This window comes from Linepithema humile, chromosome 8 (genome assembly GCF_040581485.1).
Source record: "Linepithema humile isolate Giens D197 chromosome 8, Lhum_UNIL_v1.0, whole genome shotgun sequence".
In the NCBI taxonomy this organism is placed as follows: domain Eukaryota; kingdom Metazoa; phylum Arthropoda; class Insecta; order Hymenoptera; family Formicidae; genus Linepithema; species Linepithema humile.
The window spans coordinates 1,286,502-1,302,617 of record NC_090135.1 but is presented as its reverse complement, the minus strand read 5'-3'; the positions used below and the strand labels follow the sequence as shown (position 1 = coordinate 1,302,617).

Genomic DNA, 16,116 nt, shown 5'->3' with positions numbered 1-16,116 from the left:
TATAATAAGAAAGATCACGTAGCGGGGAAAAAGAAAAAGACTGGCTGAAAGGAAAGTTGACCTTGATGCTCCTTCCACTTTCAGAGAGGGATTTGGTGGCGACACGAGGAAATCCCGACGGCGGATTCCTTCAGACTCATCCATCGACGATGACTTGGATATGGATATGGATATAGACCTTATGGAAGCTAATACGTTCCCATTTTAAGTGATTTGCTTAGAGTGTACTTAAATAATAAATAGTAAGGGTGCTGTTTCTCGCTTATCCTGTTTGGAAAACAACTTAAGTGTATTATTACACGGTAGTTATGTTTAACTTCTGGGTGCCTTAGTCATAAGAGTTTTGTACAATATGGACATAGAGAACACTTTTAAGATTTAGTTAGTTTTAGCTTAAGTTTAGTTAATTAATTCATAAGAACTTGACTTTAAATTGAAGTAAGACAGTTATATATGGACGTACTTATATACATATATAAAACATGGAAGTTGGACGGGGGTGTGTATTGCATGTGGTGATATATGGGTGCATACTTACCTGTTCCTTTGGATGTCCCGGTTAAACTTTGTTTGGGCTTTATAGCATCGGCTGGGGGAGAAGCTGAGTCATGCGCTAGTACGTAATCCGGTTTCCCCCCTCACTTTAACGGCCAGAGATGGTCGGAGGTGAGTTTTTAGCTGGTAGGCGGTCGAGATGGTTGTCGGGTCCGGTAGGGCTGGTGGATCTTCGCTCTCATTCTTGACTTGGGACGTTCGGTTCTCCTTCTGTCTGGGAGATCCTGACCCTGGTCAGGGTGGGGCGTTGTCCGGTTCCGGTTCTGTCGGAGGACACCCGGCACGAGTCTCGGTCGAATCCAGCACTACCCTGGTCCGGGCCAGGGTGTCTTTAGAAGATTTTCTCATCTCTGAAACAAAAAAAAAAAGGTTCCCTCTTGGAGGAGTCTCTCGCGGCCATCGAGTGAAGAAGACGTGTATCTGAGTAGCTTCGGTTTGCGACACTTATTTTGGACTATATTGGCTCCTACGGATGGAATTATAGCAATACCCGTGTTCAGAGTATTGTTATTAACTGGATTTGGTAAAGTTTTTTCATTTTGATCACTTTTCGATCTATTATTTTGTTACTAAGCCGCTCACGGCTGAAAGTGAGGTTAGATTACTGGTGAGCTCCGTATGGAGTATATATACCCTATGAATAAGAATTTTATTGATTATCATCTTTGGTGAAGTTAATATTAACTAGTAGTATATCATTCTACCTGCATGCCTATAAATTTATAGATAAATATTGCAGTAAAGATATTGTAAAAGGATAACGCCAGCGCATGCGCGCAGGCTTGAGTTTCGGCAGGCGATATGCATTTTGTTATAATTAATACATTTATGAACAATCGAGTATATCCGACCACATACTACAAGTAGAGGCCTATGGGGACACCATGGATGCCCATCTTGAATATCATATTAACGATGGTTAACTATAAAGAGTGTAATGTGTGACATGGTGTTTAACCCTTTCATGCCCACTGATCGTTGTGCATTAATAAGCCTCTTGAACAGCTAATTGATAATTCAGAGTGAACAAATAATAAAATAATAATACTATATCAATTCTGAACTTTATTGTAATAAACTATGTAGGCTTCATGCGTTCTATGAATGCAGGATACAATATATAGTGATTGAACTACAAACTGATAATTGCAACTAAAAGTGCAGTTAATTAATTAACTAATTACTTAAATAGAAATTTGAAGGAGTTATAAACTTTATTTTGTTATTACAATATTAACTCTAAAGATATTATATGTAGAACTCTCTTTAAATTCATGTATAACCTATATATAATGCATATGACTGATTTGGAGGTTATGTGTACCTGTGCATATAACACAAGACTGTATGGATTTCGTTTATTGTATGTTTCTACATGTTTTATTACTGATTTCACCAACTGCATAATCTAGTGACTTTTAATGCATGGGTTACTAGAATGCCCATCTATGCAGTTGCATCTTTATGGTCTGTCACGAGTGCAATGTATTGCTGTGTGAACGCTTCTGTAACAGTCGACATTTTGCTAAAGAGAGAGAATATTGACAATATTGCTCTTTAATTACTAATTGAAATGACTTATATACAGTTAAGTGTGATTAGCGATGCAATGTTCTTACTAATTTGGTGTAAGTGATATGTGTGATGCCATGGGGCATGTGCGTATGTATTCAAAGCATATGACACGTGCCTGTATGACTAATGAACACTATTGATCTTATTGAACAATTGCTATCGCTATCATATGAAACACCTGTGTTAATAATACTATAATATTAATAATTTATCATAAATCTGTAAACATTTGATTAGTTCATTGACTGTACAAACATAACTAGAGTGAAGTTACTTATCCGATGCTTTCCTAATAGGAGAGTGATTTAAGTAACAATATATAATATAATATACTGACTATGATATCTCTTGCAGATTGACCTCCCATAATTTTGAACTCGACACGCTGGTGACGGGAATGACAATATATAAAGGGATCTACATAATGGAGTAATGTAACTACTGGATGAACGACTGGATATATATGTTGATTACCTGGAAAGAGGGGGAAGTGAAATAGCAGTGGATCTACTGATGGGAATAGACCCAGGATGCACCTATGTGTGTAGACAATGGTTAATACCAGTGCATTGTTGAAGTTATGTATTAAGATGTAAGAATCTCGATTCTCATGGAACGAACGCGTACCGATTTTACATAACCGTCGTGTGATTTTGATTTATGAAGTCTCACAGCTTAATTGATGAATTAGACATCCATAAAATGAAATGGAATATAGATTTGACTATGAATTAAGGATTAAAAAATTAATGTGACTGGAGTCTATAACTAAATTTAAAATATCATATCTAACATATGAAAGTATACGGATTGAGAAGATTGATATATGAGACATTACATATATATATATATATATATATATATATATATATATATATATATATATACTAGCAAGTAAATTATTATAAGATATATTAACTGATAGAGATTTAATAACGCGAAACGGAACACCTGTCAATTAGACTTGATACAATTTATCATTAATGTAACAACTGCGTTCGATTAAACTCTGCGCGCGGAAACATAATGGAATAATCGCACCTGTGAATCGAATTTATTACTACAATTCGCAGTTATTTGAATAAATGTTGTCTCCCTGAATGTTTGTGTCCCAACGGTATGTCAATGAGACTCGTTTCGAAGTTCGTTAACTTGTGAGACCTTATATATATATAGAAGGATTACATACGATCCAGACTGATAAAATAGTATATAATTGTATGAAACTTGTTAAGGATTAATTAATTTTATTGGAACCTCGAAACCAAAGTATACTCTAATTTGAGATATTGATGAATACGTGGTGCCTGGTGGATAAATATGTATCTGTATGCATAAGTTAAGCTAGAAATAAGGAAAATCTGGGCTGTGAATAAAACAAGTCTAAATAATAAGTTTTAAATAGGATACATAGAATAGAAATAAATACTTTGGTGATTATTATGAATTGACTGATTAAGTACACAGACTCTGAATACTACAATGATAGAAACTTATAGTGGTTTGATATCTACAAATGGAAATTGAGTGAACAGAGGCTATATGAACTAAAATTCAATTGAAGTACCCGGAGATAATAACTAAATTAAATTAAATTTAATTATCGTATTAGTATCTGAGTGATTATGTTAACTAGATTAATGTACAAGGCATTTATAGAAACAAATAACCATAAGAATCAAGTATAGAGATCTAAGGATTGCACAAAGTACTAGTAACTTTATACAAATCTTAGCATAAATCCCTTGTAAATGCATTAACGGTCTTTATCGTATTATCATTACTCCGACTTTATGTATGGAGATAACTTATATGATATATGTCGAAGGATTATATATAACCTAGATTGGATAAGATAGAAAACGAATAAGTGGGGTATGTACCTATATATATATCATATGTATATATTAGTAATATGTAAGATCCGGACATTGAATAGAAATGAGTTCAAATTATAATTAAGACACTAAATGGTGATATATAGATTAAGAATAAAATTTCCGAGAATATGATAAAAGTATCTATGCATATGTTGTTGTCATACTTATATGTTGAACCTTGAATCCTGATGTGTTTGGGGACTAGATAATTATTATAAGCATGAAGTTATAAAATAAATGTGGATGATTGATGAATATGTGGACGTTACCAAAGTGGAAGATATATACTGAATAAAACTTAAATAAGCATAAATCTGTTTATTAATGATTCACAAGAAATAAAAGACATACCAAAGTGGACATATATAATAAACATTTCCTTACATGTGGCGATGGGATTTCCTCCTCCTGGTCCCGTAGTCATAGATGATCCTGAAACAGACAAATAAATGAATAATAATTATTAAAGCAGGGAATACAAACAAACAAACAAATAAACAAATAAATAAATACAAATTGTAACGGTGCGTATTTTTTTACGTCTCACGGGCGGTGCGTAATGATGCGGATTTTTCGATGCGGAATTACGACGGTGCGTAGTTAGCGAAGCGGATTCTTACGACGCGGAATAACTCGTCGGTTTGCCAGAGTTCGTTCGTGTGGTTTATCGGGAGACTCCAAATTAACAAAAATGACTTAAAGAAAATAAATATTTATTTTATGAGAGCACTTGGATCAATAATATAAAAGAAAAATAGTAACAACGAGTACATGAGTATTTTGGTTTCGGTCTAACGGTTATAAATATCGGCAGTAAATAATATAATTCCTTATCGGTTCAATGAGTTAATGTTTCGACGGTACATGTGTATAATTCTAATTGTGAACGGAAAATAAACGGCGTAAATCTAAACAAACTAAATTATTTAATCAGTCGGTTTCGTACGGTACGGAGCAAAGTAATAAAAAATAAGTGATACCGCGTATATCCGAGCCTTGCTGAGTCGACGACGGTTGCCGGTACGCTGTGCCCTAAGACAGTGAGAGACTTCTCTCGTGCAAGGGGTATCGGAAGTCGAACGCCGGGAACACCCAACCGAGGCAGAGAACACCCTGCCCCTAAAACGACGGAGAGTCGGAAGTCGAACGCCGAGACACCCGGCCGAGGCAGAGAACGCCCTGCCCCTAGAACGACTATCGGGATGGGAGCGAGTACGACCGGAGCTTCAGAGTGCGCCCTGAGGCTTGTTCGAGTCGTACTCGGGGAATGGGTCTCGAACGGTTCCGCGAGCCGGCTTTTATACCGGTCGCGCTACCCCCACTTGGGGTGCTACCCTACCCGGCAGCTATCCCTTCTTGAGTTCTTACCCTCGAGTTGGGGGATCGGAATGCGGCCCTAAATGGGGGTTCTCACGTGGAGCCCGCGTGCCGCTTAGTAACAGCGCGTGCTGTTACAAAATAAATGAACATATGGACAAGTCATGGACAAGTCATATGTTTGTATAGTAATATACCACATTGAAAAAACAGCACCTGAAATAAAAAGAAAACAAGTAAGTTAAGTTAAGTTAAGTTAAGTTAAGTTAAGACTAGACAAAGTTCATTAAGGATCAAGGATTAATAAAAACAATTAAAGTTAAAGTTAAAGTTAAATAAATAAATGAATGGAACTAATATAATAAGTGATAATAAAAAAAACATAATCAAGTGGTCATATATTGAATTAAATTGTTAAACTGAGGAACTGAATAACTCAAATATTACTATTAATATTTGTTATTAACTGAATTTGCAAATGAAAAGAATTGATTACTGATCAATTTATAGTGGATATTAGTTGGTTGATTGGAACTAAAACGATAAAGACATAATTAGTATTAAAATTTCTCGATAATTGTAATATCATATCGGAAAATAGACAATAAACACTGCTCTACGGTACTATTAACGCAAATAGTGTGGGACGAGTCCGAGTGCGGTGTAGATAAATATACTTACTAGAGTCTCACCAAGAGAGGGAAACTCTTGATAATAAAACCAGGCTTCTCTTATAGATATGAACACAAATACGGATCAAAACGTCTCGGCGTCGGATACCGAGAACCGGCACGTGGGGGATATCGTCCTTGTTCTCCACGGGTCGTCATCAAGCAAAGGGCTAGCCTCCGCGTTTATGACGAGCGCGGAAAGCCGACCAGCTATCGTCAGTATAGAAAGACTGGGTGCTCCAATTACATTGGTACCGATGGGAAGGCAGGGGACGTCCTCTGGAGGAGATGCTGTAGCCGGCCCCTCCAGGGTCTTGGAAACTGTTGTGATTGCTTCAGACGATGAAAATGCCCGTTGTCCATTTGTAGAACGGACTACTCCTATGTGGAGGATACGGCTATGTCCGAGGGTTCTTCTGTTTCTGAAAAATAAGAGATGTGAAAAAACTAAAACCACTACCATTACTAGTAGTAGGAAAAGAAGGAAACAAGGCTCCCCCAAAGAGGACAAAATTGAAGAGGAAAGATACGCCGTACGCTTTTCCGTAGACAGTAGAAAAAAGATTGATGAGGAGATGGCCGGCTTGACCTTGGAACATGCCCCTCAGCTGAACAAAAGAATTAGGGAAATAGCGGACCAAATAGACTCTATAAGGGCAAGGTCAACGGGACTCAAGGGATCCTTCAGCGGGCAGATGAAGGTGCTGCTCGAGGTAATTAGGAGAACGAGTAACCTGCTGTCTATGAAAGCTAACTCCAATGAAGACCCAGAATACTGGAGGGCCCGCTTCTATGACCTGGAAAAGACGGCAAATGATAATAAAATCAAAGCAGACGCATTGGAGGTTGAACTGAAAGATGTTAAAAGAAGAGAGGCTATAAAAGGCTCCTATGACTCTGACCCAAATAATAGTGACTTACCTGTGATGACAGATGACGGAATAGACAAAAGTGAAAATAGATTAGGTGCGGTTCTTCCTTTTAAATTGAGAAGTTCCCTGAAAAAGAACACATATAATGAAAGGGAAATAATTATCGATAATAATAAAAAAGGAGCTTACAGTGTGAGTGATATTGGCAGCAAACCACAGGGTAGAGTGGAATTAGATATGGCGATAATCCGCTCCCTGGACAGGCTGGGTGACGGAATGACGCAGCTCATCCGTGAAACGAGGCTACTCAGAGAAGAATTCAACTCGGGCGGAGCCAAAAAGGATGGATTCCTTCGTCCCGGACCACCCCACTCGAATACATCTGAAAAACGGAAAGGTAAGAGTAGGAAGATAAGTAACAACAACAATAAGAAAAATTATAACTCTAAGGGCGAAAAAAGTTATGCGAAGGCCTTGGGCTCAAAGATGCCGCCCGGAAACACTCTTAATGGTAGTCCTATGCCTAAGAATCTTATAAATCTTAAGGCCGGGGATAAAAGTAGGGAAGTGGCCCCAGTTGACTCTGAGAATAAATATAAACCTGTAAATAAAGATACAATCTTGATGAATAAAAATAAAAGAAATAATAATAGTATGGACATTAATAGTATGAGCGAGGAAGAGATACTAGAAAATTTTGTTGAACTAGATAGTAACGAAATAGAGTGGTCGGTCTCTCGCAATAAAAAGAGTACTCGTAAAAGAAAAAGGTCGGGTTTAAAATCCACTCCCTACAGAGATAGTACACAATCTGATAGTAACCCTGAATATGAGTCCGATAAATATACAGTGAATAATTTTAAAAGAAATAATAGCAACAATAAAAATGCTAATAATAGTGATAAAAATAATAGTAATAAAAATAATAACCTCGGTAACGCTAACATTAGTAAGAGAAAACCAGTTAATAGCTTTAAAGACAAAGTGAATTTAAGTAAATTTAAGAAAGAAAGTGCCGCGTACCTCTGCCATAACAATCTTAACAGAAAGTGCGGATCTTACTTACGCGGAAATCCTTAGAATGGCACGGGAGAAAATCTCCTTGTCAGACCTGGGGATTAACAATACCAGAATTAAGAGATCTATTACGGGTGGCATCTTAATAGAAATTCCTGGCGAGGATTCTGACCTGAAAGCAGACATGTTATTGAATCACTTACAACAGATTTTTAAAGACATAAGTGGAGTGAGACTTAGAAAGCCTACTAAGAACTCACAGATTAAACTAACAGGTATAGATGATTCTATAACCGCATTGGAGATCCGCAATATACTCGCGGAAATAAGCAAATGCTCACCGGATAGCATTTCTTGTAGTCCGGTTAGATTTATCCGCGGCGGCCTGGGTATAGCATATGTTAGATGCCCGATAGCAGCTGCGGTAAGCATCCTTGAGGCAGAAAGGATTAATATAGGGTGGACAACGATTAAAGTGGAGCCAGTTGATCCGAAGCCTCTACAATGCTTCAAATGTCTGGCCACTGGCCATACACTGCAGAGATGTCCGGAGCCTAAGGACAGGAGAGCATGCTGTTACAAGTGTGGAGAAACGGACCACAAAGCCTCCGAGTGCGGAAATAGAGTCAAATGTCCTGTCTGTACTGACAGAGGCCTCAGAGCGGATCATCTGGCGGGTACGGCGGCGTGTAAGCCTATACCTCCAGGGAAGCCAATAGATATTAAGCAATATGTAAATAAAAATGTTGAAAGTGTCAGTTTACTTACCCCTACTTTACCTGTAATACATACCGAGGGACGAAGACCTCAGGATACGGTGGCCTCCACCTGCGAAATGATTATTGAAACGTAATGGCGAGTATACTAATGTGCAACGTAAATCATTCCAAACCTGCACAGGACAATCTCTACCAACTTATGCACGAGCATAATGCTGGTATAGCTATTATAACGGAGCCACATACGGTCCCAATGGACGATGACAGGTGGGTGTTTTCCACAGAAGATCCTTCTCTATCTGCTGTTCTCTGGCGTAGAATCGCGGGTCGATTCCTACCTATGCAAACACTGAAGCGCGGACGTGGTTTTTGTGCTGTAAAATGGAATTCCATGATAATTCTCGGTTGTTACTCCTCGCGTAACATTCCGGACCGAAATTTTAAGGGTTTTCTTGATGATATGTCAACTACTATTAGTAAACACAAGCACTGTCCAATTCTAGTTCTGGGTGACTTAAACGCCAGACACCGAGATTGGGATCCGAAAAAGAATGATACGCGAGGCGACTTACTCAGAAACTGGATGGAGGAGGTGAACCTGCAGATAGTAAATAATAAATTTATTAACACTTGTATTAGATGGCAGGGCGAATCGGTCATAGACCTAGCCATTGCTAATGAGTCGGCTAGAAATAGAATTAAGAGTTGTATAGTTGAAACTGATCTGGTTACCTTGTCCGATCATAGACTGATCCGATTGGTCGTGGGATCGCGTCGTGCTAGGGAGAAGTTTAAAACCATTAATAAAAGATTCCCTAGATGGAACTATAATAAACTGAATTCGGATCTATTAGTGGCGGGCTCTATTGGCATGGCTTGGACTTACGGCCCTTCGGATACAGACTCGGTACAAAATTATGTAGATAGGATATGCGACTCACTGAGAGATATCTCAGATCTCTCTATCCCACGTAGTAGCGGATTCAATAGAGAGTCGTCTTATTGGTGGTGCGAAGAGGTGGCGGCCTCTCGTGGAGTAGTTATGAGGACGCGTCGCGCTCTCTCCCGCTCTAGGAAAAAGGGCATTCTTACTGTCATAAACGCTAAATATAGAGAATATAGATCTTGTCTCCAAGCATACAGAAAAAATATAATTAGAGCTAAAAATAATGCATGGAATGATCTACTTAATAAGCTAAACGAAAACCCGTGGAGCCTTCCGTACAAAATCGTAATGAACAGAATTTGGCCCGTTTCTCATTCGATTTGCGAGACGCTTCCCCACGCAAAAATTGAAAGTATTATTAGCGTTCTCTTCCCGGATGACCATAGCGAGCATAATTGTGGCGACTCTCGCCCCCAATTCGTGTGGAACTCGGACCTTTCCGTAACTGTAACGGAGATTCGACGGGCTTTTAAAAAGCTGCATAGTAATAAGAAGGCCCCCGGTCCGGATGGGATTCTGGGGGGGATAGTCGCGGGTGGCTCGGTACACTCCATGGAGACTTGGAGGTCATGCTTTAACGCGTGTCTCGGCGAGGGCGTCTTTCCGGCAGTCTGGAAGACTGCGAAGCTGGTTCTAATTAAGAAAAAAGAGGGGATTCCTTCTGACCCCGGAATTTATAGGTAGGGATGGGCGATGTGTAAAAAAAAGATCGATGCTAAATTAATCGATGTTTGAATATATCGATGTTGATTAATCGATTATTCACAAAAAATATCGATGAATCGGTTATTTTTAAAAAGGAGTTTTTTTATTGTAGAAATGGTTAAAAGAGTTAAAAAATCGTAGATTTTATAGAGGAATAACGCAAATTAATAAATATAATTTATTTTATTTCTCTCTTTCTCTCCCTTTTTCTCTCTCTCTTTCTTTATTAAAAAAAACTTCCCATTAGTCAGATTTTCGAAATGCGGTACACTTTGTAGATGTTGCTGTCACTACAAATAATTTTCAAACATTATATTATTATTATTAATTATGTAAAATATACATGCTTTCACAACAAAACATAAATTTAGATATTGTACGATAGATTGATATAGCATTCTATGAGTAAAGAAAGTGGTTTTTATGAAGGAATAGTTTAAGATGGAAGTTCTGTTTATAATTGAAAGTTATGCATACATATCATCTACACAATCATGCAAACATCTTACATAACTAGTTCATAATGCATTCATAAAAATAAAATAAAAATACAACAAAGGATCAGTCTTCCAATAAAAGGTAAATCTCTTGAAAGTAAAACAAATAAAACGCAAAAATAAAAGACAAAACAGACAAGTAAAATTACAGTAGTTTTATGCAAGTCCCCATTCTTCTTTTGACAGACTGCTCAAAAATAATAACATGTTAAGATGCTCACCAGTAAGACGACTGCGATTATCAGTTTTCACATTTCCAGCGTGTGAAAATAAACGTTCGCATGGGACTGAAGTTGAAATAATACTTAGATATTGCAATGCCAATTTAGACAGTGTTGGAAATGCATGCTTTAGTGATTTCCAGTAGTTGAAAGCATTTTCTGAACGTTTGATTACCGGTTGATGCAAATATTGTTTTAATTCCAGACTCAAACTTTCATCTGTATCAGTCATCTCTCTATTTTTCATCACAAGATTATCGTGAAAATGCCACAAATTTGAAGAACTTTTTTCATCATTAGCATCTTGATTGTTTTCTTTTTCTATATTTTTATGTGAATGATTTGAGATCTTTTTCAGCTGACTGTCTATGTCTTGAATTGCTTGAGAAGCTGCTAAAGCGCTTTTGAAATGCAGCCTTTTGAAGCGAGGATCTAAAATTGTCGAGATTGCTAGAATTCGAGTCGATTCCAGATATTGAAATTTTTTATTGATCTGATTGAGCAATTTCTCTTGAAACTCGATGCCAATTTCTGTGGTAATTACGCAATCAGTAATAGCTGCTGTCATGCAGTGGATAATTGGAATTATGACACTACAAGTGGGATAATTTTCTCCGCTTATCTCGGTAATTACACTTGCAACAGGCCTCATCAGTGCTACCAAATTCTTTAAAACTGAAATTTCAGTCCTTGAGAGCATATCTGGCATATTGGTACATTTTAACATTACTGGATAAACATAATCCTCTAATGTTAAAAAACGCTCTAACATGTAGTAAGTTGTGTTCCATCGCGTTTCAACATCTTGGATAAACTTCAATATCGTTCCATCGGTTTTCCCATCACGTTTTTGTAATCTTTTTAATTCATCTGATGCGACAATACTGTGTCTGGTAAGGCTCACTATCTTTTTTACTTTACTTATAATTTCCATAGCAGATTGGATGGACTGTAAAGCTTTCGGCACTAAATGGGATAGAATGTGCGCAAAACAAGCTAATTGTTTATTACTTCCAACTAATTTAGTAACTGCGCTTCTAATATTCGCTGCACTATCGCTAATAATAGCCATAATTTTGTTTGAATCCACGTGAAAATCCTCCATCACTTTTAATAAAGAGTCATGTAAGTAATCACTGGTATGATTCTTATCTAATGGTAAAACTCCCAAACAACCATTTTTCATTTCGCAATCAGCTTCTAAATAATGAATTGTGACACCAAGATAACTCTGATTGCTAACATCAGACCAATTGTCACATGTCAAAGTATACGATGGAGCTTCTTTAATTTTCTTCTTAAATTGTTCTTTCATTATTTGATACCTTGATTCCATTATGTTCGTAATAGTCTTCCTACTTGGAATATTATACAAGGGAACTGTAGTTTTCATGAGCGTCTTGAATCCCTTCGCCTCAACAGTAGAGAGTGGAAGCTTATCGACAGCAATCATGTACATAATTGACAATGTTATTCTATCTGCAGTCTGTCCGCCCTCTGAAAACATTATATTTTTAACTTTTATTTTATATTTATATGTACACACATGTTGTTTAATTTTTCACTAACCTTCGAAGGATTTTATTTTGCTGAAAGCATAATCAATTCGTGATTCGTTGCTCTGTAATTATTTTTAAAATATATCAATATAATTATATATTTTACATTTTAAATCATATAAATTAAATCGTACCTGAGGTTTTTTTCTTTTAAAAACCTGAAGAGTTTCATCAATCGATTTAGAACTTTCTTTAAAAAGCTCAAAATCACATTTTCTTTTCTTTGCTTGTGATACTAATATTTCATGCTTTCTTGAAAGATGTTGCATTAAATTTGTTGTGTTTCCACTATGTTTTATAATTTTATCACAAAAGCAGCATTTTGCTGATGTATTATTATATTTTGTGTAATGTTTCCAAGCAAGACTTGTTTGTTTGATGGAAAGATTCTGCATCTTCTGTGGTTTACATGAAAGAGATTGATCTCTTGAACTTTCAGATGAAATATCATCACTTTCTCCTCCAGTATCTTGAATATCTGTTAACAATTTATTGATGATATATGATATGGATGGTAACAACTCCTGCAGCTTGCAAAAATTTCAAACTAAGTTGTACATATATATATATATATATATATATATATATATATATATATATATATATACTATCTAATAATTAACAGAAAGAGAAAAAGAGAGAAAGAGAGAAAAGAAATATATATACAATTTTGTGTAATAAAAATATTGCTTACCATTGTTAGGAAGTACTTGACTCATTGTCAATGTTACACATAACCAAACAGAGAGAAACTTGTATCTATGTATACACATACAACAAAGCAAACTAGACCGAGAGGCTTTAATCTAATTTACTAATATTAACATCACAGTAATTTATAGTTTCTTTGACGTCACTTTCCGTTTATATGTATATGTAGCGTAAACTCTTTTTAACGAAAATAATTTTAAAAAACACCTGTCTGACGCAACGATAGCTGTTGAGGAGCGTGCTATCAGTGCATTGTGTTAGCCCCGATCTACAATAGGTGTAGTAAACTTTAAGCCGTAAAAAATTGACTAATCACAGTCGATTATTCTTTTACGCTTTGACTGTGATTGGTCAATTTCTTACGGCTTAAAGCTTACTACATCTGTTGTAGATCGGGGTTAATGAGCGATAAAGATAGAATGACGCAATAGTGCTTATAGCGTGCTTTCTGACACAGCCGATGTCTGACGTAAAAAATCGATGCATCGATGCATCGATCAAGAAAATATCGAACTGATTAATCGATTATTAGAAAAAAAACTATCGATCATTTCGATTAATCGGCAAACATCGCCCATCCCTATTTATAGGCCAATTTGCCTTTTGGACGAGTCTTCCAAACTGTTGGAGAGGGTCATCGTTTCGAGACTGAACGACCATCTGGGGCTGTCTGGAGGTCTTTCAGATAACCAGTTCGGCTTTAGGGTGGGGCGGTCGACCTTGGACGCAATTTTTGAGCTGAGGCGTATAGTTCGCGAGGAATGTGGATCGGGTAGAGTAGTAGTTAGTGTTGCGGTTTTGCTCGATATAAAAAATGCCTTTAACACGCTGCCATAGGGTGTTATTCGCTCAGCCATGGTCTCCGAGAGTTGGAGTTTCCGAGCTACCTTTGTAGAATTGTCTACGAGCACCTGTCCGAAAGGAGTCTGGTGTACACCGAGTCGGAGGGGGGTATTCGGAGACGTATGGTTTATCGCGGCGTCCCACAGGGTTCGGTTCTTGGACCGACTCTGTGGAACATAGGTTATAATAGCGTGCTCGACCTCGCTCTTCCGGCTGGCTGTAGCGTTCTTGGCTACGCGGACGATACTGTCCTTCTCGCTTCGGGAGAAGATCTAGTCGAGGCGTCTCATTGGGCAATGGTCGCGACTGGTATGGTTGTGGGGGAGATCGAGAGGCTAGGCCTCAAGATCTCACCCCATAAAACAGAAGCGATGGCCTTCCCTGCGCATGCGGTTGGACAGGATTCCCGGAATCTGATAATCAAAAATAAAGAAGTTGCTATAAATCGGACTCTAAAGTACTTGGGTATTACTTTGGATGGTGACTGAAGATTCACCCAGCACTTGGAAAACTTACATGCTAAAGTCAACAAAACAATTAATTATCTCAGGGGAATCATGCCCAACTGCAGAGGTCCAAATGAAAGGAAGAGAAAGCTTTACCTCAATGTGGTTCTTTCTATGATGCTCTACGGCGCCCCCGTGTGGGCGACTTCTTTCCGGGAGAATGGGAGGGCTAAAGCATTGATGAGAAGACTAATGCGGAGAATCACCCAACGTGTTTGCTGCGCATACCGTACGGTCTCCTTCGTGGCGGCGTCCATGATATCCGGGACCCCCCCGCTGGAATACCAAGCGCAAAGAATGGCAATGGTATATTCCCGAATGAAAGTTGTCATCGGCGAGGGAAAAGAGGTTTCTCCTGACACTAGGGTAAGGTGGCAACTCGAGGCAAGAGACCAGACCCTGCTGGATTAGAGGGTGAGCTTGATCGAGAGAAATGATTATTATTCGAGTCACAGATTACGCAACGCCCTTGTAACTAGATTATACGAATGGACTAATAGAAAGCATGGCTGGATAACGTACCACATGACCCAATTCCTTACGGGGCATGGCTGCTTTAGCGAATTCTTACATAGAATCAGGAAAGCAGACTCTGAGTATTGTTACCATTGCTTGGACGAGATAGATACAGCACAGCACACCCTCGAATCCTGTAGCTCCTGGGATGCAGAGAGAGGAGAATTGACGCGGGTCATCGGGGATAGGCTCGACCTCCCGTCCGTAATAGAATCAATCTTGGATTGTATAGAGAAATGGAGGGCCTTCTCGACCTTCTGTATAAAGGTATTAACCTGCAAAGAAGCGACGGAAAGGGAGAGGCAGGCGGCAGAAAAGAGGCAGGTGTTCGATCACCTTGACTCCGAAGCCTCGGAATAGGATGACTTAAAAACTTCTGTCATAGCTATACTTATAACTATTAGAAACTGAAATAGTCTAGGTTAAGTAAGACACCGTCTTGTTTAGAAATAATTATTTTTATTACGCTGTAAAGGGCAACTCGGGTGTCAATACACGTGTGTGCCATGTATATATGTATATATATACATACACGCATTGATGTGTGATATTGTGTTGTGTTAATTGTAAGTTGTTAGTTATTAAGTAGTTCTATCTTTAACAGTAGTATTTACGTGTATATATTGCGACGTGAACTAGCCTCGGAATCACGCCAGATCCGAGGGAGCACGCCCAATGGAAATCGGTACTCGAGGCATCGGCAATAACTGCTCGACTCGGTAACTTACGGTATCAGAAACAGATGCTTAATTCGGTAACTCGCGGTACTCCACGCTCGTCGGGAGCAAGGTAACTCGCGAAATCGGCAATAACTGCACGATTCGGTAACTCGCGGTACTCCACACAATTCGGGAGCAAGGTAACTCACGCGATAACGGTAACCGGAAATGGGCGCCAGGTGCGAATAATCGCACCGCGGTATCGGTAACTTTAATAGTTCTCAAAATTTGCTCGGCCGCTCCCCGCTCAGTATGGCAGAGGGGCGCAGTTCTTTTACTTAACGTAG

At 38.3% G+C, this 16,116-nt stretch overlaps 2 protein-coding genes and 1 long non-coding RNA gene across 8 annotated transcripts; 2 read left to right on the top strand and 1 right to left on the bottom strand.

The window, feature by feature from the left end:
• Positions 1–1,084: 1,084 nt before the first annotated feature.
• Positions 1,085–4,150, top strand: LOC137001567 (uncharacterized). Its single transcript, XR_010891542.1, has 2 exons — positions 1,085–2,142; positions 2,485–4,150. It is a non-coding gene; the product is annotated as an uncharacterized lncRNA (long non-coding RNA).
• Positions 4,151–4,313: 163 nt separating this feature from the next.
• Positions 4,314–13,587, bottom strand: LOC137001562 (zinc finger BED domain-containing protein 4-like). Of its 6 annotated transcripts, none has more exons than XM_067360628.1 (10): positions 13,229–13,584; positions 12,669–13,012; positions 12,545–12,596; positions 10,976–12,472; positions 8,229–10,547; positions 7,933–8,059; positions 7,060–7,252; positions 6,009–6,996; positions 5,379–5,543; positions 4,314–4,442 (listed from the first exon to the last, which is right to left on the bottom strand). In XM_067360628.1, exons 1-5 carry the CDS (start codon positions 13,305–13,307, stop codon positions 10,501–10,503), a joined length of 2,019 nt encoding a protein of 672 aa, XP_067216729.1. In that variant the 5' UTR covers positions 13,308–13,584; the 3' UTR covers positions 4,314–4,442; positions 5,379–5,543; positions 6,009–6,996; positions 7,060–7,252; positions 7,933–8,059; positions 8,229–10,500. The 6 variants fall into 6 exon arrangements, with proteins under 6 accessions (XP_067216729.1, XP_067216730.1, XP_067216731.1 ...); XM_067360629.1 differs by having other exon boundaries at positions 7,060–7,471; positions 7,937–7,981; XM_067360630.1 differs by having other exon boundaries at positions 7,937–7,981.
• A 1,058-nt stretch (positions 13,588–14,645) lies between these two features.
• On the top strand, positions 14,646–15,005 carry LOC137001530 (uncharacterized). The gene has a single exon (XM_067360575.1). It carries the CDS (start codon positions 14,646–14,648, stop codon positions 15,003–15,005), a length of 360 nt encoding a protein of 119 aa, XP_067216676.1.
• Positions 15,006–16,116: the final 1,111 nt, after the last annotated feature.